This window comes from Rhea pennata, chromosome 3, assembly GCF_028389875.1.
Source record: "Rhea pennata isolate bPtePen1 chromosome 3, bPtePen1.pri, whole genome shotgun sequence".
Classification (NCBI taxonomy): domain Eukaryota; kingdom Metazoa; phylum Chordata; class Aves; order Rheiformes; family Rheidae; genus Rhea; species Rhea pennata.
This window is the reverse complement of record NC_084665.1, coordinates 79998103-80022182: the sequence shown is the minus strand read 5'-3', so window position 1 is coordinate 80022182 and position 24080 is coordinate 79998103. Positions and strand designations below refer to the sequence as shown.

General features: G+C 39.3%; 1 protein-coding gene across 7 annotated transcripts in view; it reads left to right on the top strand.

Annotated features, from left to right (window-relative positions):
- The first annotated feature begins 2678 nt into the window (after positions 1 to 2678).
- The window catches only part of SOBP (sine oculis binding protein homolog), a 115724-nt gene continuing 94322 nt past the window's right edge, over positions 2679 to 24080 (top strand). For 4 of the 7 annotated variants that reach the window (XM_062572682.1, XM_062572683.1, XM_062572684.1 and 1 more), the window contains exons 1-3: positions 2679 to 3100; positions 12357 to 12495; positions 14366 to 14551. In XM_062572682.1, the coding sequence (XP_062428666.1) occupies positions 3005 to 3100; positions 12357 to 12495; positions 14366 to 14551 (421 nt within the window). In that variant the 5' untranslated portion in view covers positions 2679 to 3004. Of the gene's footprint in view, positions 3101 to 3209; positions 3505 to 8496; positions 9598 to 12356; positions 12496 to 14365; positions 14552 to 24080 lie in introns of those variants that run through there. The other 3 variants (XM_062572685.1, XM_062572686.1, XR_009957985.1) reach the window with 3 other exon arrangements.

Genomic DNA, 24080 nt, shown 5'->3' with positions numbered 1-24080 from the left:
GGATAATCTGCTGTCACATAAGAGACCTTATTATTAGGACACAGAGAGGTAGAACTTCCTGATCCATCCAAAGTCTATCCTAGATACCAAGAAAACAGGATATGCTCTAAGACCATGGTTTTCAGCCTGCGGTTGACGAAGTACTGGGGGACTGTAGGCTGTTTTTAAGGAGCTTGCGAGAAACAGCTGAGAAAACCGAACCTATTGTCTGGAGGCACAAAAGGTTTATGGCATCTGCAAGTAGAAAAAGAAGTTGAAAGCCACTGTTCAGTGATCAAGAAATGAGGATCAGGTAAATCTTCAAATGTTAGAAAAACTGGAGGGAATGACAGATTTGATCTTAAAAGACATTCATTTTTGTCTACTCACTGTAACCTGCTGAAGAGCCTTTGCACTATTTGGGCTTGCAGTTACACTCTCCAACATCTTCTCTAATACTAAAGGAAGCTTTATCTACGCTGGTAGTTCAGGATTAATCTTTTTGTCAGATTATCAACTCAATTTGTGCAATTGGTTCAAGGAAACACAACTTTGTTATAGCAGGTATAATAAATGTTGAGAAGTATTCTATTAGGTGTTTTCAAAAGTTTCACTGAATAGAATAACCAGTCAGGGCAAAGGTGTATTAGGAAAGGGCGCTTTGAAATTTACACTATAGTATTTGTTCATGTATTTATACATGTCTCCATTTTGAACATAACTCTTAAATGATTACTGTATTTGGGTAAAGTTCTAAGGTTTTCATTAAAACTGTGTTATCAGCTTTTGCTTGGAGAAATCAGTGATATGTTCTTGATGAAAGAATTCATTTTGTCTCCTTCGTTAGGACAACTTCATCTATCAGAAAGGTGGTGGTAATTCAAAGCAGAATAATTTTCTGAGGTTGGCTATATTTTTTAAAGCAAAAGGCTTCAAAAACCTCTGATGCTACATGAGACTGTTTATAAGCAACTTCCCTTTGTGCCGTCTATCTTATCCCTACTATATGACAGCTTATATTGAGATTCTGGGAATATCTGTTGTACTTTATTAGAGAGCAACCATACTGATCCATAATAGGACACTGTGAACAGAAAATGAACATGGGGTTGCTGGTGCGGGGGGAGCACAAGAGGGAAACCTCTCAGTCAAGCACCATACTTTGGAAGTTACCTGTGGAGTCAAAGCTAGTTTCAAAAGTTTTAGAATTCACTGTGTTTTAAAATATTCTGGGGGGGGGGGGGAATAAAAATAAAAAGATTTTGGAGTCTTATTACAGTTACTGCTGGTAAGTCGGAGGCCAGATCTTGCATTCCCGGGGCACACAGAACTCCTCTGAAGTGCGAACCGAGCCCACGGCACATCCCTTCTCTGTGGTTTGACTCCTGCAGCTCTCTTGCTGCTGGCAAAGACTTCTCAGGAGTCCTTGTGAGGTCCTGTTGTTCTGCTAAAAATTATCATCCGTTCTATTTTTTTCTGACTTCTGCCTTATTCTTCTGGGCTGTGAGGGAAGTGAGAGTACCTTTGTTTCACAGTAGTGGTGACCTTACTGCTGCAGATGTGCTTTAGGATTTTTCAGCTGCAGGTCTGTTTCCTATCTCACCTTCTATTGCTCATCGTTCTTTCTAATGGCTAAGACTATGCAAAATCCCCATTTCTTCCTATTTTCAGTGCCACAGGGGGAAATTGTGCTCCATGTCTCTAATCACTGCCATCTGAAGAAAGTAAGCAAGGCTCATTTTAGTCACAAAATGAGTAAAGGAGTTCTGCTCAACTTTTTATGCTCAGAAATGTCAGTGATTTAAGCTTAAGAAACAGAATGTAAATGAGACATCGTTGCATGCAAAACGAACTTATCTTTGACAGGCTAAACAGAGATTTTATGGAGATCCTACTCATACCCACACAGAACACATTTTATCTCTCAAGTATATTTTTTAAAAAATGTGTAATTTTAAGCCTTACTGCAGTCATAATGAAAAATCCTGTAGAATTTTGACTAATGGAACAATGGACACCCCCATATTGTACTGTATCAGGTAATTATGAACTGCCAGGGAGCAGGAAAGCACAACCCAGGAAGAATCAATGTATCCCCCACAGTGTGTACTGTAATTCAGCACCGCATTTCTCAAGTACGTCCTATCAAGCCATTCATTCTCACTTCCCAGACAGAGATAAAGAGGAAAAATAGAAGTAATCAAACCTTGGCACGACAGAGACAGCTCCTCAGAGAGCGCCCGTGTCTCACTGACACGGCGCAGCGGGGCAGCGCGGGCCGCGCGGGTAACGGCCGGCGGGTAACGGCAACGGCGCGCGCGTAACGGCCGGCGGGTAACGGCCGCCTCGCGGGGCCGCCGCCTGAGGGGAGCCTGAGGGGGCCGGGCCAAGGGGTCGGGCTGGGCACCGCGGCGTTGTGTGTGTCAGTGTGAGTGTGTATAAGTGTGTGTGTGTGTGTGTGGTGTGTGTGTGTGTAGCGGCGCACGCAGCCCCCTCCCCCCGCCGGCTTTGTGTGGGGGGCGGGGCGGGCTGCAGGCTCCCTCCCTCCCTCTCCCCCCTCTCCCGGCGCGGCGCCCCCCCGGCTCCCATGGCGGGCAGCGACGGCCGATTCGGTGCCGGCAAGCCCCGCCCGCCGCCGGGCCGGAGGCCGGCCTACCCCTTCCCTCCACCGCCCCCTCCGCGGCAGCCCGCCAGCCGCGCCACAGAAGGAGCGGGGCTGGCTGGCTGGCTCCGCGCTCCCTCTCGCGCGCGCACACACACACACACACACCCGCTCGCACCGCGCCGCTCCTCTCCTCTCCTCTCCCATGCAGGCAGGCGGGCAGGCAGAAGATGGCTGACTCGCCGGGGCACCCGCGCCCCGGCCCGGCTGCGCCCCCCGCCCGCCCGCCGCCGCCGCGCTCCCCCCGGGCCCTCCGCGGCGCCGCCTGCCACCACTGAAAGCCACCCCCGCCCCACTGCTCCCCTCGCCGGCCCCCCCAAGAACACCAGCAGCCATTTCATCTCCACCAACTAGGCGCAAAAAATGGCAGAAATGGAGAAAGAAGGGAGACCTCCAGAAAATAAAAGGAGCAGGAAGCCGGCTCACCCGGTGAAACGGGAGATCAACGAGGAGATGAAGGTAGGTGCCTGTGATGGGGACGGGAGCGGGGGGTCTCTCCCACCCCCCCTCCACCATGCATGGAAATGGAATAAGAAAGGATCTCTTGTCATTTTTTTTTTTTTTGTAGGATGCACTGAATGTGTCTCAACTCCGCCTCCTGGGCTGAAAACAGAGACGAATTCACAGGCTGCAAATCCTGTTCATTGACCAGCTTTGATTTATTTATTTTTTAAAAAACTCTCCCTCACTGGGTTTTTAAGCTCTCTGGGTGCCAACGATGAGCATTTTTTTTCTATAGCAATCCCCTCAGGTAGCTTGGACGCCCTAAAGTTAGGAAAGAAAGGGACCTCTTTTAAACGCTGCATTTCTCTCTCTTTTTCAGTAGCGAGCTGCAACTGTGTAATTAAATTGTCAAAGTGAAATGTTATGGTCTGAGCCGCACATCATTCTTGTACTTAAGCACAGAGACTCCTTTTCTCTCCTTTTCCTTCTCGCCGCCTCCTCTGGTTTACATGCTTCACTTCCCAGTTAATCAAACCAGCAGAGGTGTTGTTGAAAGGTAGCTGTCCGAGGGCTGCTTTTGATAGAAGTGTATTTATCGGTTGGAGGGCTGTCCTGTCTGATAGGAAGCGGTGCCAATCCAGCTGTGCTCCGGAGGTAGCGCCCGAGGCGCCTGCTCCAGATGTTAGGATGGTGGCGATTGCACAAAAACGTATTTCAGGACTTCTTTTATCGTTAGGTCGCTGCTCCGGGCTTGACTGGTCGTATTTTTTGCGCCTGTTTTGCATGTCTGTTCCCCGTCTGTTTATGTTACATCTCTAATTCCCAAAAGTTGAGAGCAGCCCATAGTGAGACTTCAGCTGAACTTGCTGTTGTTGTTTAATGCGTATATGAAGCAATTAAACCAGTATAGCTTATTTATATGATAAAGCTACTGTCGTTTACTTTAAATGTCATTTATTAAAAAACTAAGTGGAGGACTGTTTAGAAAATGACACATATTCGCAAAGTACATAGGCAAGTATTAAATATGCATTATATGTATTGAAAGTATCTTTGCTTTCGGGAGCATCAATCTCCCCTTGTAAAATTAACCAGGAATGCACTGTCTCCTCCCCCTTCCCTTCTTCTACACATCGCTAATTCCAGATAGGTGTCCTTTGCTGCTGAAGGCAGGCGTTTGCTCGTGCTGCCTGGGTAATGAGTGTGAAAACAGTTCAGTGTACATCAGATTGGGAAATGTGAGCAAGGGTAGTATTAGCGGAATGAGCGAAACAACGTACTGCTGCGTTGCGTATCAGTGCACTTCTTCAGAAACAAACTGCACTAGTTTCAAGTCCCAAAGAGCATTATTATTCTTTGTGAGATATATGACACATTCTCTTTTTGGAGAGGGTTTTGTACAGGCTCCGAATAATAACAGTAATCACTCATTGTAACCTCACATAGTTTCGAGGACTGCAAAGATCTGTAGTATAGGGCACTGGCCCCTTAGAACATTGCTTAATGTGATCTGTATGGATTGCAGCTTTTAAGTTTCATAGGTTCTAGAATTACAAATTAGCTAATTTTAATCAAAACATGTGAAATGTTATCCTGGCTGGATATAAAGGCTGACTGTGCTGGATCCTCTGGGTTTGTTTTGTTTACTTTGGCTGCAGGCACACTCAGCGGTTTGGGAGATAGTTGTTCTTCTGCAGTATAACAGATGTTTGTCTGAAAGGGTGAGGAAGAAACAAAAACAACATTGTGTGAAGGAGAAAAATTACACAATTTTAAACTAATGCTTTGGTATTAAGCACTAGAATTAACCTTCACGTAGGGAGTTTCTCTTTTTTAATCATTTGTAGCTGCTTAATGTTACAAACCTCAAGATTTCAACTGAATTATTAAAGGCTATGAGCAGATAGAAATGGCATTTTGAACTGATATGTTTTCTAGTTGAGAGTGAGATAGCTGGTGGCAGAACCTTTCGCAAAACACAGGCCACCTTACGATGTAATCTATGCTTTTATGCTCTGCTGAGAGACTACACTTTTAGTAGGACAGTTAACCGCTAGAATCCACGGAGGAAAGAAAAAAAAAAGTTTTGAATTTTTGACTTGTTGAGAAAGTTTAAAAGCTGTGAAGATTCTTCACTCTGTTTACTAATCAGTTAAGATGTCTAGTTGTTTTTCATATAAACCTGAGGAATACAAGACTGTAACAAATTGGTTACATTGTATAAAATGTTTGCAACAAAATGACATAGCAAACACAATGTGCCCTTGTGTAGGTCCATATCTGTACCGTTCAAACAGCCTGGCAGTTTCCCTTCATCTGAACTGCTTTCATCTGGACCAGTGTAAAATAAGCTCTGGTAAGTAATCACGGCAGAGCAGAAAGAAAGGAATGTATACAGCAATAGACAGCCTAAGCTGTAAAAACTGTAACCTGAGTATCAGCAGCAGATCAGATATCAAGGCTTTAAGGTAGGGGAAATGAAAGAGATGAAGGGGAGGAAAAGACGGAGAGAGGGAATGGAAAAGTCAGCTTGGAAAGTGAAGGAGAAGTAGGAGGGCCCCCTCAGGGAAATTTGGCTCAGGGATTAGGGAATTTTATCATGGTGTACGGTGACCTACTCAGGTTTCAGCCCACGTTGTATTGAATTGCTTTCCTTTGCTAGCAGAAAGAAAAAGGTCTGGTGTATATGCGATTTTTTTTTCTTTCAGTAATAAAAAGGCCATTGGTACAAGTGTCTATTTTAAGTACAGCAAATGCAGGGCACTATGAATGAGTAATAAAATTACCTCATCACAGAGATTTCCTTCAAGATTTGCTGTTTGATACAATAATTTGATCAAGAACAGTCACAATACCTGAGCTGCTTGGTTTTGGTCTGTTACAACAGTAGTGTCACAGCTCAGTTTTAACATGACTGGAAATTCAGGTTGTTTGCAGTTTCATTATATGAGATATTAAGTTACATTTTTGTTATCACTAACCTAATGTACATGATGGTTATAACAAATTTCAATTTGATACAACATTGTGTGCAAAAGTACATGACTCCACAAAGTTTTTCAATGTTATATTTCAATGAAAATATATTCAAGAGGAAATGTTTTGTTTCACTGTGACCTTCACAGTTTCTCTTTTTTAGTCTTCCCCCCTTTTTTTTCTCTTTCCTCCTTCAGACTGTGCCTTCCAGTTAATTTCAGAGGTGGCATTGTTCATTTCACACTTTGGAAGAATAGCAGGTAGTTATTCTCAAATTAAGTAGTGTAATTTCTCACTTTTTGGTGTATAACAGAACATCTAATACATCCAAAGCTAGCATAATCAGGGAATCTGATACTATGTTAAAACTAACTTAATGTTTACAGTTTAATTGATGAAAGCACTTACAAAATGCTTAGTGATAACTTTCACATCCATCCCTCCTCAGCTGATTTCCATATGCCATCCTACTGTCACACAGTAGTGCCACTCAACAGTGGAAGCTAGGTGCTTTGCAATTTTATGAAATACATTGGAATAAATTTAAGAAGATGCATCAAGTATATTTTACTGAAAGCTCTTTTTTTTTTTTAAAAAAGACAACATATCTACGTGTTTAGAGTCTCTGTCACTTGAAAAGCTAGCAATTAATCTGTGCTATAATTTCACAGGGCTGCTCCATGTGCCCAAGGAGTTTACCATCTATAAATATTCTCAATAACTAATTTGTATCTAAAGTTGGGCTTCATTCCTGATGCTTAGAGCTTAAGACAGCTCCATCTGTTATAGCTTAATAGTAAATTCATCAGAAGATCATTCAGCTTAGTGTTTTAATATTCTGTATTTGGCATTTAAAAGTACCACTGTCAAAATTAGGGAAGCAGTGAAACTGACATAGCAGCACTGCACTTAAAATGAGCCAGATAAATGTTAAGGTGAAAAAGATTTCAAGGAAACACCTCCCTTCTCTCCTGAAAACCAAAAAAATGGGTTTGTAAAAGTGAAAAAGCAGACAGACTTTATCAACTGTACTATTTCAGATACTGTTTTTTTTTTTTTTTTTTTTTCCCCTAGAGTCTGCAGGGAAGTATTTTTGTGGTATGGCTGCAAAAGGGAGTTGCATTATCTGCATAGGGAGCCTCACCTATCTGCGCATTATATAAATGCTTATCCAAACTAAGTGGATAACCCACATTATAGAAGCAAATGTGTATGCAGTAGGGCAAAGGAAATCAAAGCAACAAGAAAATTTGCTTTTTGAGTCTAATTCTAAAATTCAGTGTGGTGAGAGATAGCATAAATAAGCAAAGTGAGGTCTATATTTTAAAAATGATCATCAATAAAACATTTTTATTTCCTCTATGCAGTGGAGTTAAAAAGTGAATTTGTTGGGCTATGCACCCGGTAGTTTATGCATGCAAGGAAATGGAATGGAGCCATCTTACTTCCTCCAAAATCTGAAATAAACATTCAGCAGTAAAACCTAGAAGAAAATGAGTCTGACAGACTCATTCTTTTTTTGCATTTCCTGCCTCCGTGTTTGCCAGGCCTCATTCTGTGAAGCTGGCCTTGCCCCCTGTGAATAAGGTTCATAGAGAAGGAAAGATGAGAGGTATAAGACAAGAAGCATAGTTCAGCATCAAAGCATATTAATTAGTGAAAATTGATGAAATGATGAATTGTAATGTAAAAATCAAGCCATAGGTACACTGTTATGATGAAATTAATCTTGAAAAGAATAAATGTGATTATATTTTTACTACCTTGCATATAAGATGGCCTCATAAAGGAAAGAAACCATAGCCTGACAAATCAACATATTCTTCCTTTTTTTCCCCAGGAAAAGGAAGCAGATTCAAGTTAAAATACCAACCAGCATAATAGTTGGTTAGTTATCTTTCTGGCTCTTCGAAGAGGGAGGATATTTCTGTGTAGTACAAGAATAAAGAAATCACACAGTTAAAACATGCAAATTACACATTGCCCCACTGTGGTTATAAATGGTTTGGGACTTAGCAGGGGACAAAGAAGAATTGCTGTCTATTAGGAACTGAGGACTTTGGTGATTTTATGTAACTGGGGCCACTGGAGCACTGGAGCATTTTAAAGCCATTTTCTTTGGCAAAGATGAGCTAATTCTGTTGCAACTGTAGTGAATTCCCTGGCAGTTACACAGCTGTGATAGTGCACAGCTGCACACCTTCACTGTCAGCTAAAGTGTTACAGGAGACTTGGCTCTAGTGGGTCCCCAGTATATTAAATGACTGTGTCCTCCACTTGCAGTTGCAACTGAAGAGGTTATCAATATTTCTGCCAAGGCCTTAGGAACTTGACTGCTTGGCATTGGCACAAGAGACCAAATGTGATGTAGCAGTTTGAGTATGGAAGGATGGGACAGGATTCCTGTGTTCATCTTCTCAGTTCTGATGTTGGTTCATGCTGTGAGCACAAGCGTGGCTCTGTCTCTTGGGATGTTGAGCATTCCCAGCCTGTTAGGAATGACATTAGGTTCAGTGCTGTAATTTTGCAACGAAGTCCATGGCACTGTTTCCTGACCCCCTGCATGACTTCATTTGCATTCAGTGGGATTCTTTGGGGGCTCAAGGATTCCAGTTTATCAGTCTAATTGCAAAATAGGGATGTTATTGATCATTAGCAAGGTTTTCCCTGTGGTGGTCTTTCACATCATTTCAGGCCTCTGGTAGGGTTGTGGAGTTGAGCTGGCAGGCTGTCCTGCACGCCATCCACATCCTTCCAGGGCCAGAGTCTGAAACTAAATGTGGACTGGTTTCATTTGTGCCTGTGCTGTCCTGTTGCTGCAAGGGCTTAGAATTACAACTCATTCACATCCTCCGTCTGATCAGCTGCACTCATCTTCACATCTTGTTGTCCTTTGGCTTTGGCAGGTCCATTGTCTCTCAGTTTAGCTGGTTCCTCTCTAGGCTGCTTCATCTTCTGCTCTCCTGCTTCAATGTCAGGTCCTGCATTCTTGTTTTTTTCAAGTACCCGATTGTCACCTTTCCTTCACCTTTCCTATCTTTCACTGAGCTTCTGCTCTGCATGTACAGGCTGTGTATTAATTGTCCTGCTTCCTTTTCTGTAACTTCGTCAAAAGCTGAGCTTTTGTTTTCTCATTCACACAGCTAAAAACTGTCTCATCTTATTATTTGTGTTTTGACTGTTGCCACCACATTGATCTTTACAAATCCCATCATATTTTCATATTATGAATCTGCTCAGACTGGAGCTAACAGTGAAATGGAAGGAAGAAAGAATATAAAGAAATGAAATAATATTAGTCAGCATTGTGCCAGGAGTTGGAGCATATGACCTGTGTGACTATTGCCTAGACTCACAGGATGTTAGACATAGCTGCAAAAGGGTATTTTAATCAGGGATCTGTAAAAGGATAATGCATTTTTTTGAATGTTCTTCGTGTGGATACTTTTCACGTGTGAGAATTGGTGTGGAAGAAAACAACATCTCTCAGCTTTGACTATCAGCTTGTTAAGGATGGGATCGTCCTTTTGGTTTTGGTATGTACCATGTGCTCTGCAATGAAGCCCTGGCCTTCAGCCACTGATGGAATAGTATTAAGAATGATCACCATCATTATAATAGAAAAGACAAATGAGGAAGGAGAATGTTTTGTTTTGTTTTCCAAGCATCCTTGTTAAGAAAACATTATGATAAAAAGATACTTTTTTAGCGCTAATATGTGACCTCATTCAACTCTCATTGAAGTTAATAGCAAAGGCCTCCTGGAGTGTTTTTTGTATAAGGACTCAAGTCTGTATTATGAGTTATTTCAAAATCCAATGTATTTTTGTTAGCAGCTGTTCATTTTTGTACACCACTCCTAGATGATAAAATGAGTCTTGAAAGGTACTCAAAGTTTGTGCCATTACAAACTCAACTATCATGTTGACTAGATTCTGAAGAGGGATACTAAGTTGCATAAACATGTATGGCCCTGTAAGGAAAAATATATAACCCTAGTTGACTTATTCCCTGACAACTGATTGGAAATTACTCATTGCCTGAGTTGATCAACAGTACAAATAAAACACAAAATATCCGTAGGAGGCAATTTAGAGCTATCCAATTAACTGAGTTGCATGAGGTTCAAGTCAGGCCGACTTTGTTAATTGGACTCCACCTTACTAGATTAATCTCTAGGGCTATGTCTTCATAGTAGAAATTTAGCAAACCAGGGGAAGTTGGCACAGCTTTCCTTTGGACTTCATGGGCCCCTTCAGGTCAGATGCTTCATTCTGAGTGAACTGCGCTGGTGGGGTTTCGCTTTCTGTCTCCAGACCTTTTCACTGTTGGATTCACATGGGTTAAAGCTGAAAGTATTGCACTTGAGGTTTCAGCATTGAGGGAAAGGTCTTCTAAAAGATAAATAACAAACAAACAAAAACTCAAAAAAATCACCCAAACCCGACACTTAAAACTGTCACAAAACTGCATCTATTAAAATCTGAATTTAAGTATATTTAAATAGCGTAAATATTAGCCACGTTACATTACATTGTACTCTTTGTTGCAAACTGTAATAGTGTGGTGAGTTCAGACATACCTGGTTGTCATACTTGTTATGCTGAAACTAGACGTAGATGTGGACCAGTGCTGTTCTCTGGCAGTTCAGTGCTGCACAGAACAGCCACAGAATCCAGTTTTCCAGCAAGAGGTCAAGTGAAAGTGAAAGGGGAAAAAATCAGGGAAATTGATGCTCCACAGGTCTGTTGTGGGGTTTTGTTTTGTTTTTGCTGAAATGTGTGTTTATAGCACAATTGCACTGGTGATACTTTTGGAAGAGTGTAAATTGCTTGTGTTTATTGCTTATAGCTGCTTTACAACACTCCTTGACTGACAGGAACACCTAGGCAATCTGGTGTGATGAATGAGCCAGGAGCAGTGCTGCTGCTCTCTAATGTTCTGGGGCAGAGTGTCTATGGTAGCTTTGAATTCTGAAGCAATTACGATCTGATGAATTTTACTTATTTATTTAAATAACTTGAGAATTGCTGTGTTCTGTCATTATACTTGCTCTCACTCAAAAATTAAGCTACAGCAGTTACTAGATGGAATCTTGCAACCTCTAAATTTGATGTATGCTATTTGTTTCAAACTGGTATCATATTTTTCTCATTTCTATGCTGGAATCCAGAGTCACAGGAGACATCTTATCAAGATCATTATTTTAGAGATGTCAAGATCTTAAAATAAAATGAAGTTTTGAATTTGTTTTAAAAGAGTGGCAATAAAAAATGAAGAGACCAAATTGAAAGGCATTGTTCATGGCTTTTTCAATTCATTTTTGTATTTGTCATATTACTTTAAAATGATTTTTACAGTGACAATAATTCATTAGCCAGTTTCATTATGTAGTTCCCAAATCTATCAGCCATAGTTCTGTGACACTATTCAGTTTCACAAAGCTTTGTTGCCTGGCTGCAGAATTCTTAAGTTACTCTGCTAAATCTCACGGCCCAGTAATGAGCATTTTCTACAGAAATATTTTTGACGCATGACCTAGAGGACATACTTTTTAATAGAATTTGAGACTTTTGTCAGTCATGTTCCAAATTTTGCGTTTCCGTGCAAGCAAAATATGTAACAATACTGCTGCCTGGAAATTGTTTTAAAAGTAAACATGGCAACACTCAGTAGGGTCATCTTAAACAAATATGTGAGAATTTTATGTGAAACATTATGGTAAAATGCCTTCATGATATAGAGTTCTTTAAGGGCTTTGACTATGCGAGAGTTTATAACTGTGAGGAAAAATGTCTTCACTGCGATTCTATTTGATTTGGTTCATGTGCATCTCAAGGAACTGTAATTGTGCCAGTGACCTACTCCATCTGAAAAGACTGTATCACACTAACACTGATTAACTGCTAGCTGAAAAAAAAAATCTTAGTTTTCTGTTATTTTCTTGCTGCAGTCTTAAATATTTTATGGTAACACAGACAATTTTTTGCAACAAATATGTGTTAAAATATTCCTGACATTGAATGCCAGAGCAAAAGTCATAAATAACTCTCTCTTCTATTTTCTTTAAATTACAGATGTATGAGGCATTTGTCATAATTACATGTGCCAGTCTGAGATTTAAATGCATTACACTTTATACACTTGACTTATAAAATGAACATTAGTCTTTGAGGAGGTGGGACAAACCTGGCAGTTCCTAGCGTAGCACAGATACCGTTCGATTTATGCAGTCCTCCCTTCATTTCAAATGATTAGTGATTACATAAATAAGTAGGTAATTTTTGTCTTTCAGAACTTTGCAGAAAATACTATGAATGAGCTCCTTGGCTGGTATGGTTATGATAAGGTTGAACTGAAAGATGGAGAAGATATTGAATTCAGGAACTACTCTGCAGATGGGGAAAGCCGACAGCACATTTCTGTTCTCAAAGGTAATGACGCTTAATGTTTCTTTGTTCAGGCAAAGAATGATTAACATCCCACCCTGTCCAAATTGGCATGGACTAGGAGTCATGTTCCACTACTTACTTTTTTGTTGATTTAAATAAAAATATCCTCGTAAGAGGAATCCAGTAGAGTACAAAGGAAGCAATTTAACAAAATTGCAGTTTGCAGACATTAGTATATCTTCACAAATAATACCTTTTGTTAGTTGAAAGTCATGTACCTATAGTTCCAATAAGCTGTAGATACCTGGAGAAAGAGAGTGTTTTCTTAGCGGTTGAGATTTAAGGAACCTTTCTGCTTATAAAACTAACACTTTTGGCCTGTGTCTTTTTAAAAACCAGAAGATTTTGAACTGGAATATTCACTATGCATGTAAGAGTCATCGTGAACATTTACAAAACCTTCCTTAACAATGTAATATATTGTGTTCTACAAGTGCTTTATGAGTTTTCAAGGGGTGGAGTTTGTTAGGGACATTACCGGATCTTCATGTGATACCGTTGTTCAAAACGTAAGCGAGGAGATTCAGTCCTTTTGTGCAGCAGTTCCGTTGCTACTTCTTGACTCTTCAGCCACAGCAGGTGGATAGGGACTTGTGATCAGAGTAAAGAGAAGAAACATTGCTTCACAGCAAAAGGGTAGGAAATTGCTGGATCTTGACTTATCGAGCAAGAGTTTCTCAAAGATGAGGTAAAGAGAGGAAATTGCAGAAGCTTTTACACGCTTGGATTGCTGCTTTTTACTGCATTTATGGCCAAGAAGGAGCATTTGGGGTTTCTTTCTGATGGCAAGCAGCTGCACTGTATTCAGTGAGTGTTGCAATGAGTAGTGATACTGGGAAGCCCAATTCTGAAGGAGAGGTGACTAACAAAAGGTGGAAAAATTAGAGGTAAGGTGAAACAATCCAATTGTGTTAAAATTGAATGTTTGCAGTCTGTTAGTTGTATAGTGACCTTGGTGATCAATATTTGTACTTCACTGAAAATGTAATATGTTTAAGTCAACTCTGAAGAAATTTGTTATGTTGTGATGTGATCCATTTATTTATGTTTTAATAACTAGATCTTATAATGGATGATTTGTGGATATAATCTATGCCTAATTAAATTTGTGACATAATTTTGTTATAGACACATGATACAAATCATGTTTTATATACCAAAGATGTCGAATAACTGTGCCAGGTAGAAATTTTTGGTGTATATAGTCTGTGGGAGAGAAAGTGCTTTTCTTTTTCTGTGATTTGGAAGAAGAAAGATGGGTAACAATTAAGTCCTGCCCCATAGCTAATGGAAGTGCATTAGAGGAATTCCTCTAAATAAGGATCCTGAGGTGATTTGGGATTAAAGAATTAGAATCATAACTGTCATCATTCCTTACACACTTTGCTGTAATTTCAAATTTTTGTTTAAATACTTCTCATTACTACTGCTTACCAAATTGATGGAGAATTAGGAGTTCTTTCACTTTTCAATTTACATTTCTTGCATTAGTTAGTGAAGTTGCAGTATATGGTGTGTGATTACCATGAAAGCAGTGGATATAAAGAACAGGAATACGGTATTATTGATTAAGTAAGGCATACTAAAGATGTGTAAGACAAAGTGATTTCTACACCCCCCGCTTTTTAAGTATAGTTGTGTTTAATGTAATTTTGATTTTTTTTTTAAAAAAAAGAAGTATTTCTGAAGAATGCTGGAAAATATCCATTTATTTAAGGAGAAAATATTTTCTTTTTTTTGTGCACTCTCTTGTATTAGAGTAAGTAATTAATGAACAGGTAGGTGAAAATATTTAAGGGCATCTAAGAAATATTTTTGTCATACTGTACAATGTGTTCTTTGTGTTTTGCAGAAAATTCTTTGCCAAAACCAAAATTATCTGAGGACAGTGTTATTTCACCTTACAATATAAATACAAGCTACCCAGGGCTTGCCTCGGGAAATGGACTTTCAGACTCACCAGCAGGGTCAAAGGATCATGGGAATGTACCTATTATTGTCCCATTAATTCCACCACCTTTCATAAAGCCACCAGCAGGTAAATCATAATGAACATCTTAAAATGACGACTATCACTGACACCTATCCTGAACTTGCTAGTTTATAACTTATTTGAAAAAGTTCTGATTTCAAAATCTTTAGAAAACAGTCACTGTAGTCTTACAGGGAACTTTAAAATGGAGTGAGAGTGACTTTATTTGTTAATATTCTTGAAAAAACTTGCAAATACAATGACAACAGACAGTCTCTGTACACGCTTCTACTGCTGTGACACTGCATGCTGGATTTTACTCCCTCAGCACTTCAGTAACGTCTGTTTTAAACAAATTATTTGGTTTTGATTAATAAAGTCTTTAAATAAATTAATAGAAGATGATTGAATTAAAAATAGGCTTCACAAAGCAAACAGTGAAAGAGACAAAACCATTAAATCAATATCATGTCTTTATATCAGCTTAACAAGCTCATCCTGGGAAAACTGTCTCTGATTCTCATTGAAATCCCTGACCATTGTCTCTTGAGGAAGTAATATGATCTGTACTCTGCCTAGGAGACTTCACTGAAATCTTCTACATTTTCATTATATTTTTATCAGGAGTGATTTTTATAACATGGCATTCCTCAAAGTTTGTGTGAAAAATGTTTTATTCTACACTGCATGCTGTTTACCATAATCTGTGAAAGTAACTGTTATGGCTGCATTAAGGTGATTAATTGCTATGTTCTTATTTACTGTTGTACTCAGAGCAATAATTGGTGAATTTATATAGCAGCAGGCTCAATCTTGCTTCCACAGGAGTCACTGGGTGTCATCCCAAATGTTCTTGAGTGACTGAGGCACAAAGGAATATAGTGTAACCTGTAATACCTACAAAAGAATGTTATCTCTGTGCACAGAGCAGCAGTTTAGCTAAAGAGTCCCCACCAGGCAGGAGGATGTGTCTCATTTACAAAAGTTAAATGTAAAACACTGGTCCAATAAACTGTTTACTTATTGACAGTCGTTTGACAGATAGTTACAGTTGTCCTTCTCCCCCAAATTATTGTAATACCATATAGTTTTATCTCTAAAGAAGCATACTAATATGCTATGAATAGTTTTCAAATGTTACCTGATATATATTCTGTGCCAAAGACTTCTAATCTATTTTGTACAATATTTGCTAACTACCAAAGCTATTTGGGCCCATTCCTCTAGCCTTTACACAGCTGAAGACCTGAAGCCGTAAGGGCTGGATCCTAAGTTATTGTTGGTTTGGCCCTAAAGCTTTAATCAAGGGGCTTGTGTCAGCCCAAGCTATTTTCTCCAATCAGAGTCATGAATGAATTCATAATAATGAATTTGTGGTATGTGAGCATAGGGCTATAACATGAATTGTGCAAACTGCAATAAGTACTTGGTTTTTATGACATCAAATAAGCAGGAGGAGATGGAGTTATGAAGTAGAAAAACAAATTACTTCAGCAGTAGTTAAGTAGACACTAGGGAACTGTGGTCAAGTCAACTGCCTTCTGTTCTTTGCACATTCACCTACCATGTGTGTGTTCCAGTATTCAAATGTTCTTATTCAGATAAGGCCTTTCATAAGTATTTTCCAGCTTTGGGAATTTACTTCGTTACTTCATAATGAATATCGTTGTTTTACTTACATAAAGGATATGAACGCATAATGTCTGCCTTCTTTAATGTTATCCCATGATCAGTAACGAGCGTTAGATTACCATGACTGCTGAGCAGATGAGCAAATTTATCTCGCCCTTTTTTGAGTGAAGTGTGAGATGACTGGAGGGGGAAGAGAACCACAACCATTGTGGGGTTTTTGCAATAAGCCTTGGTAATAATTGTTTTGTTTTATCATAGGGCATAGAAGCCCTAGTCACGATCACCCCAAAGAGCCTGCAGCTAAGTATAGGACAGAAAACAACTGATGAATAATACAAGCAGAGGAGGGGGTACAAAGGAACCAGGAGAGCCAGCATGAGAGACAGTGGTCTTGGCACTCCACTGTGACACCATTTTGTAGGTGCTGCATCAAAGCAGAATTCTTCAGAGCAGTACAAGGCAGGACAACAGTAAATTTGGGGATGTTTTCTAGGAGTCCCTTACAAGCATAAGGGGCAGCTTGGGAAACAGCACAAAGGTCCTTATTTGTATTGACCAGGCAAATGAAGAAGACCCACATCGTTGACCACTAAAGCTGAAAGTCAACGTTTTACATGTTGTGTGAGGGACACAGGCTATGAACGACCTGCCAAAAGAAGAGATGCAGTTTATATTTGAGTTAATAAGCGAGGAAAGGGAACAGAAGGGAGCAGATCAAAAGAGTCTAAGAGGAAGCTTCCAAGGTTAAAACACTGTGGCAGAGAAAGGGACTTATGCAGTGATATTTTGAGCAGACATGCACAGGGCAAGTTTACTGTGTAGTGACACATTGCAGTAACTGAGATGTGAGATGCTGAGAGTCTAGATGAGCCTAGGCTTTGTGGATGTGCAAAGCTTTGAGATCTTGCACTGGTAAGAAGTCAACAAGATTTAAATAAAGCTTAAAAGGGAACACCCACAGTCAAAAATGATATCTAGATCATGAACCTGAAGGACGAGGAGCTGAATAATTTTTGCAGATAAGATTCTATACAATTAAGATGGAGAGGGAGAAGAGAAGGAGCAGAGTACTAGGGATGCTCATAGGAGCCTGAAGGGAGAAATAAGCAGGACTCTGTAAGATGCACTGATGCAGCAATTGCAGAGATAGGAAAAAAAGAAAGAGGAGAAGACAGAGTAAGGAAGCCAAGGAAACAGAATCTTCAACGAGGTAGATATGGTTCTTTGTATCTGAAATAGCTACCAGCTTGAGAAGAAGGAGGAAGGAGTATTGATCCTGAACTATGTTTAGAAAGCAGTCACTAAAGACTTCATCTGATCAGATCTTCCTTGAGTGCACTGGAAAACTTTGAATAGTGTCCTATGTGCACTCATATTTTAAATTAATAGGCTAGAACACTGAATAGTTAATAGTTAAATAGTTATTTTTTTCCCTCATGCTTATCTTACAGCATAGTATTGTCTTTCTGTTGAAAACCAAAGCCTTTGAACAATATGGCTAAAATTTATCTCCAAGCTGTTCAGCTTTCTCTTTTAGTCAAATATTAGGTAAAAGTTTGCTTATTCAAATCCAGGAAACGTTAGACTGCTATCTGACCAAATATTAACAGCTCTGATAAAGACACTCTCTCTTTGCAGTACTGCAGAATTACCCCAGCGTAAGTCCGAGTTAAACACATGGGCCCTGTGTGCTCTGAGTGTCTACAGACTCAGGTTATTGCACATCAGTGGATGATATTAATTCCAGACCTGAGAAACCTCCACGAAGAATATTCTGCTACCAGTTATTCAGATCTGGAGATTGTCCACAAGAGCACACCAGCTGACCTGAACCCCTAGGCAGATAGACCAGGCTCTGGCACCATCCAAACCAGATGAGGCTTTATCCGTCAACGTCAGCCATCTGACATGCATCTGGGAGCAAATAGGAAGTCAGTTCAGTCTCTAGAGAACTGATGTAGTAGTCTCCCTATGGCTAAAACCCTTCCTTCTTCCTCAGCAGTTCCTCTAGCTACACTCACTACCAACAGCGGATTCTGAGTGATCTTCAGGATTAGTCTCAAACACTACTCATTACAACAAACAAATACAAACATTAACATTACTTCTGTTTGGTGTTAGAGCATTCTTCTTCTTCTTCTTCTTTTTTTTTTTTTTTTCCAAAGGAATGTAAAGAAAGTATTTCTTTTCAATAAAAAATTGAATTGAAATAACAAGGAACAAAAAAGTGGCAGCCAGGAACACTCTAGAATTAAAAATACCACATTTGTGCAGGGTTTATGATATTAATACTCAGTATACAAAAATCCTGATTTACACTCTTCATATTGACATACAGAGTGAATCTCAGAGAGCACTGAGTGACTTTGCCCTTTTGCTCAAATTTGGATGGCTGTTGTTATGTGAGATGAGGGAAGGCTAACATAAAGACTATTTTAGTCGAAGAAAAGTTGCAAAAAATTCCTTAAATGCAGGCAAGAACATGTTTTTTTCTTCCCTCATCATCTCCTAGATGTTACAGTATCCTTAGTCATTTAACTATGCTCTTTGGTTGACTTTCCCGCATGATCCACATGGCAGTACCTCAGTAGGGGAATGCAACTGCTATTTGATCTAGCTTTTGGGCATGCGTTTTGGTGATAATATTACCCTTCCTGCTTCCTTCTATGTCCTGCTTCATTCTGATATGCAGAATACATCTGTTAGAATTCTAAGTATTATGGACAAGAACTGGCTTCCTTCTATGCTGCGCTATATGGGAAGGTCATTGTCAAGTAGTGAAAGGGGAGGCAAAAAGGATGCTACTGTTTAGTTAGCTGAGCTTTCTGCAGGGAAAAAGTACTAGGTAAAATAATGCTCCCTCGTAGAGTTTTTACAAGGTAATGAATACATTTGGGAAAGGAAAGGGGATTTAAATTCTTCAACCCACAGATCAGTGCCTCTGCATCATGTTTGGCTCAATGGTTTCCAAATGGTAATAGTTTGGGTTGTACCAAACCCATGTATTGTATGAGGAACTAGCAGAAAATGAAGGAGGAATGACCTGGAGGAATTGTATCTGGTGAGGCAAAATTTCTTAAAAGTGAAACAGAAGCATTTCCAATAGTGAGTACCTTGTAAAATAAATCTGTAAGTTAGAAAAAACTCTGAAAGCACTAAACACACAGAAATTTCATATTCAAATACTGAAATAAGTAATTAGATATTTTATGGAAAGGAATGATATACTTTCTGTGTTATAGTTTAACATAACTTTAAAATTAAAGTTTACGATTTCTTTGTATATGTAAGTGTACATGAATAACTTGGAGCTCTTATTAGCATGGCTGCTGCTCTGCAACCTGTAGAATTAAGTAGAGTCCCTGCCTTAAGAACAGTCTGGAATTGCACACTGTAAACTATATCAATATTTAAATTATATTGGAGGAATTTTAAAGCATAAAAGATTTTAAAATGTTTTTTAGCAGAGCGGTAAAAATGAAATCTAGGATTATCTGTCTAAATTCAACAAGGAATTGGTTCTATGATTATATTATCAGGAAATCCTATTCCAGGCAGAAGCCAGTGGCAGTTTTCCTTAAATAAAGACCGTATTATCAGATCTTATTAAGCCTTTCATTTTACTACACTCTGAATCTTGCTTCAGTATTTTCTAAATCCTACTTCAGTTGCTGCTGAACAGTATTGCCCTTTCTATAGCTGCAGGTTTAGCTCGCTAATAAAGACCTCCACAACAAATCTCTGCACTTTGACTTCTCTCTCATTTTCAGGTTGAAACATCATCTGATTTACACTGATCGCAGGCTTTCTATTGCATGTGTTTTCAAATGTCAGTTGTCAGTATGCCTGCCCTACCTAGCTCATTGTTGATGCCTTTTGCTCTCCGTGGAGGGCAACTGTTTTTTTTCTTGTGCCAAAAAGAAAATCATAACATCTGCCTATGCACTTTAGTATTGTATATTAAAAATACACAAGGAGCACCCCCCCCCCCACTAGCTGAAACAGGTCCTTTTTTGTTTACATGCTTAAAATCTGCCTAAATACCAGCTTTCATGTGTATTGTGAATTCAGTTATTACTGACCTATGCATGAGAATATGTCTTACCTACATTTTCTATGCATGAGTTAAGTAGTGGTTCCCCAAAACAGTTTTTCAAAAAGAGCTAGGACACTCCACCTTATTGGCAGACTAGTGAACTTCAAGAGACTGACTCTCAAAAGGAAATTCATTATAGAACCCTTGAGACATTTTTAGAACTATGGTTACAACAATCTTTCTGTTGTAAGCCATGTTATAATAACTTTCATAACTTTTTTTCTCAATGTACTTTCTGGACCTTAAATTTGTCACATGCACCATCTATTTAGAGAATCAGTGCTTAAATGCTATCATGAATGGTTCTACAGAAATGATCAGAAGTTTTGTTTTATAATTTGAGATTAATCAAATAAAACATCTTGGATGAAAGAAAAATAATTGACACTACTTCTACCTTGCTTGAGAACATCTACCTCAGCAACTGCTTTGGGATGAAAAATCTGAACACATTGTTTTCTTTAGTGGAAAATTAAGGTTTCAGGATTGTCAACAGGGTATCTCAGAATTAACTATTAGGAAATCCTGGCCCATCCCAGTGGAAAGAATGAATACTTATCGCTAATGCTGCAGATGCTACAGTTTATTTAAGATTTAATTTCTTTAAAAAGGAAGTTTCTCAGCTGTTCATTTCAAAGTAGTACTGCAAATTGCTTAGAATTTTAAAGGTATGGGCCAGTGAAATGAGTGCAGTTCCCAGCAAGGGGCAAAAGGGCTAATTAGCAGATTTGTTAAGATCACCTGAAAAGAATGGGATCCAAACTGCTGTCAGGCATAAGCCAATGTGAAGAGTACAACACAGCAAAGAGGAGAAAGTAGGAAAACACAAGAAAGCAGTAGTAGTAGGGGAACAGCTACTGGTAGCTGTGGTGGAAGGAAACTGAGATGCCAGGAACAGGTGGGCTGTGGAGAGACATCAAGGAGGGACAGGATAAAAAAAAATGTTCTCTGAATTGGATTACAGGTACAACCAGAGACAGGGCACAGGTTTCACAGAAACTCATTCAGTCCAGTGGATGTACCCTCTGAGATACAGATCCCTGCAGCACTGCAACTGGGTACCTTCAGGAGTAAAATATTTGTCTTGCCAGAACAGTTGAGTATCTCCTGCTGAATTTCTTGAAAGGAAATGGGGAAACTTTGGAGCACCAATCTGAGGATCATTGTAAACTGCGGGATTAGATCTGTATCTGCATTTAGTTTCACTTGAATTCTTGAAACTACAGTTGAAGTTGAAAATAAGTATCAGTTAATTCAAAATGATATTTGTAGACTACTGCAGCCTTAAAGTTAGTAAACTGAGCAGGATTTAATTCCAGAATTTAAGGGATTTTAGGATCATCCTGCTAAACACAAGAGGCCGTGCTGGTTTCCCTAGATAAAGGGGCAGAGCAATACATGATGGATTTACTGTTACATACTCTTTGCCTTCCTTCCTTTTCTCCCCCCCCCCCCCCCCCCGATAATGGTTTTATAGAAGAATGATTAGTCTAAACTGTTATTCACTGGTTTTCAGAGGAACAGTTTTCTGCAGTTCCTTCACCCTAGTTTGAAAGGAAAAAAAATACCAAACATTCTGGTTAATTAAGACCTAAAGAGGCGGTGCAAACTTTTGATGATTAATTGAAGCATGCTTTAGACTGATGCATATTTAGTTATTATAATGTGATAATTTTATCTTGTTATACAAACTGCTCCCTTTGGGAACATGATTTAACACTGCAAACACTCTGTGTTTATTGCATTGTTCATTATGAAAAATACACAGGCTAAAAACCATAAGGAGATGTATCTGAATAGTATCTGCGCAGTGGTGCCGGGAGTGTTTCTTCCAGCTCTAATGAAGCAACCCAGGGGCAGAAGAACACAATATTGGAACTCTCCAAATAACACTTCTTATGAAGAGCTGAGAACTTACAAGAGTAGAGGCTGGAAGTTCAGATCTTATACTGTGTATGAAATAATATGTTTTTCTATTACCAGATATACTTACCAGAAAATGACATATTTTTCTTCAGTTCTACTGAAAACTCTCATATTACTCTTCAGTGTTTCTATGTCAGTTCTACTTTGTTTTACCTGTATGAGTACCTCTGCTATCTTTCATAAGTGTGATAAACCTGAGAACATGCTAAGCACATTACAAGAGCATGTCATAAGGGTGCAGGCCTGTCTGTAAAATGCAGTTGCTAACAAAAAAAATTTCTTGGTCTAACCATTTGAGAATGATCTGTGCTAAGACTTGCAGACATTCTTTTCCTACTTTACAAACGTGTGTCAGCTTACCTATGTGAGTCCCGAAGGTGATGGTGAATGGTCTTCATCAACAGAGCTGCTCCAGCAAGTGCTCGCGTGATAGACATGGACGTGCTGTTGGAGTGAGCTTAGGTTACTCAAGGGGATTTGCTAAGCTAGACCTACCAGCAACAATTTGCCTGTATAAAATAGGAGCACATTGCTGATGTAGTAGTATATCTGTATAGTTACTATGGAGAAGTTCTTAGCTGGAAGTTAGAAGTTAGAGCTGGAAGTTCTTAGTGCAGACTTTATCTAAAAGTTTAGAAAAAATTCAAGGTAGATAAGCTGTCTCAAACTACTTGATTCAAAATTCTCTCCTTCCCTGCTTCCTTGCTGCTGACTCTTCTTGATGAGTATTTTAGATACTGGTATTTGATACATTTTCATGCAAAAAGGGCAAGAGTCTGGTAAAGTGATTTTTAAAGAATTTGGCCTTATGAAACAAAGGTCTGTGAAAAAGTGAGAGGAATCTTGGCTTGAATGGAAGATTTGAATTACTGATTTTGGATTGTTCCAGTTTGTGTTTAGCAAGAGAAAGCAATTAAATCGCCAGCCTCTGGCTTTTCTTATTACACACAGTCTTAATGGATTTTTTTAAGTTACTGCTTCCCACTGCTGTGAATTGTAATGGTAGAAATACATGGACTATTACTTTTCTGTTAATGTTGCAGTCCTCTTTTTTTCAGTCACTAAACTTAATACACTGCAATCAAACAACCCTGTTAAATATTTTCACAGCTTCAGCTCAGACCTCTATTGCGACTAGTGTCAGGAAAGCAGGCACACAATCAAGTTTGGACCTTTATCATTGTCCCTAGCTGTCATCTATATATCTTGCTACATAAGCCGTAGAACATAGTTCTGTATCTATCCCAAGTACCAAGAATGGGTACCATTCTCTGCCATTCTTAGCTTCACTTGAAGCTAAAAGAAAGAGATTGGTTTTAGAGCAAATTTTCCTCCCACTGGAGGAAACTGAACTGAAGTTCTTGTTGATAATCAATAGGGAATTAATCACATGATGAAGTTTTTTTTCTTTCTTTTTCCACCTGATGTATTGCATTATGAGAAGCTGGCATTACATCAAAAGTTTACTTGGGCAAACCTGCACCTGTAAGAGCAGCCATGACTGAAAGGTGGCATTTTAGTGTACTGTGCCAGAAAGCACTTACTTCCAAACCACCTTCTGTAGTACTGCTGTTTCTTGGTTGCTTTGCTTGGCTGTGTTGGTGTAATCCTTTGTAGCGGTGTGTATGAGTCTTTTAAATAGAAAAGACATCTACTTTAATTACTATTATTAGTATTACTATTACTATTAAAGGGGCTATATTGTATTCCGCCATTTTCTTTCCCTCTCTTTCTCCTTTCCGTCCTTCAAAATGATGAACGTTTTGATTAAGAACATTGTTGATGCTTTCCGGGTAGCAGTTCTCACTTCCTGGAGATGCAAACTGGAGCTGGGAATGGTTTGTGGACCGTTCTCCGCTGCTTATTGGCTAACAGATCGCTGGACCACAAGTTAAGCAATGCTGCTTCAAAGCATTCCCCCTTTGGTGGTGGCCAAATTCT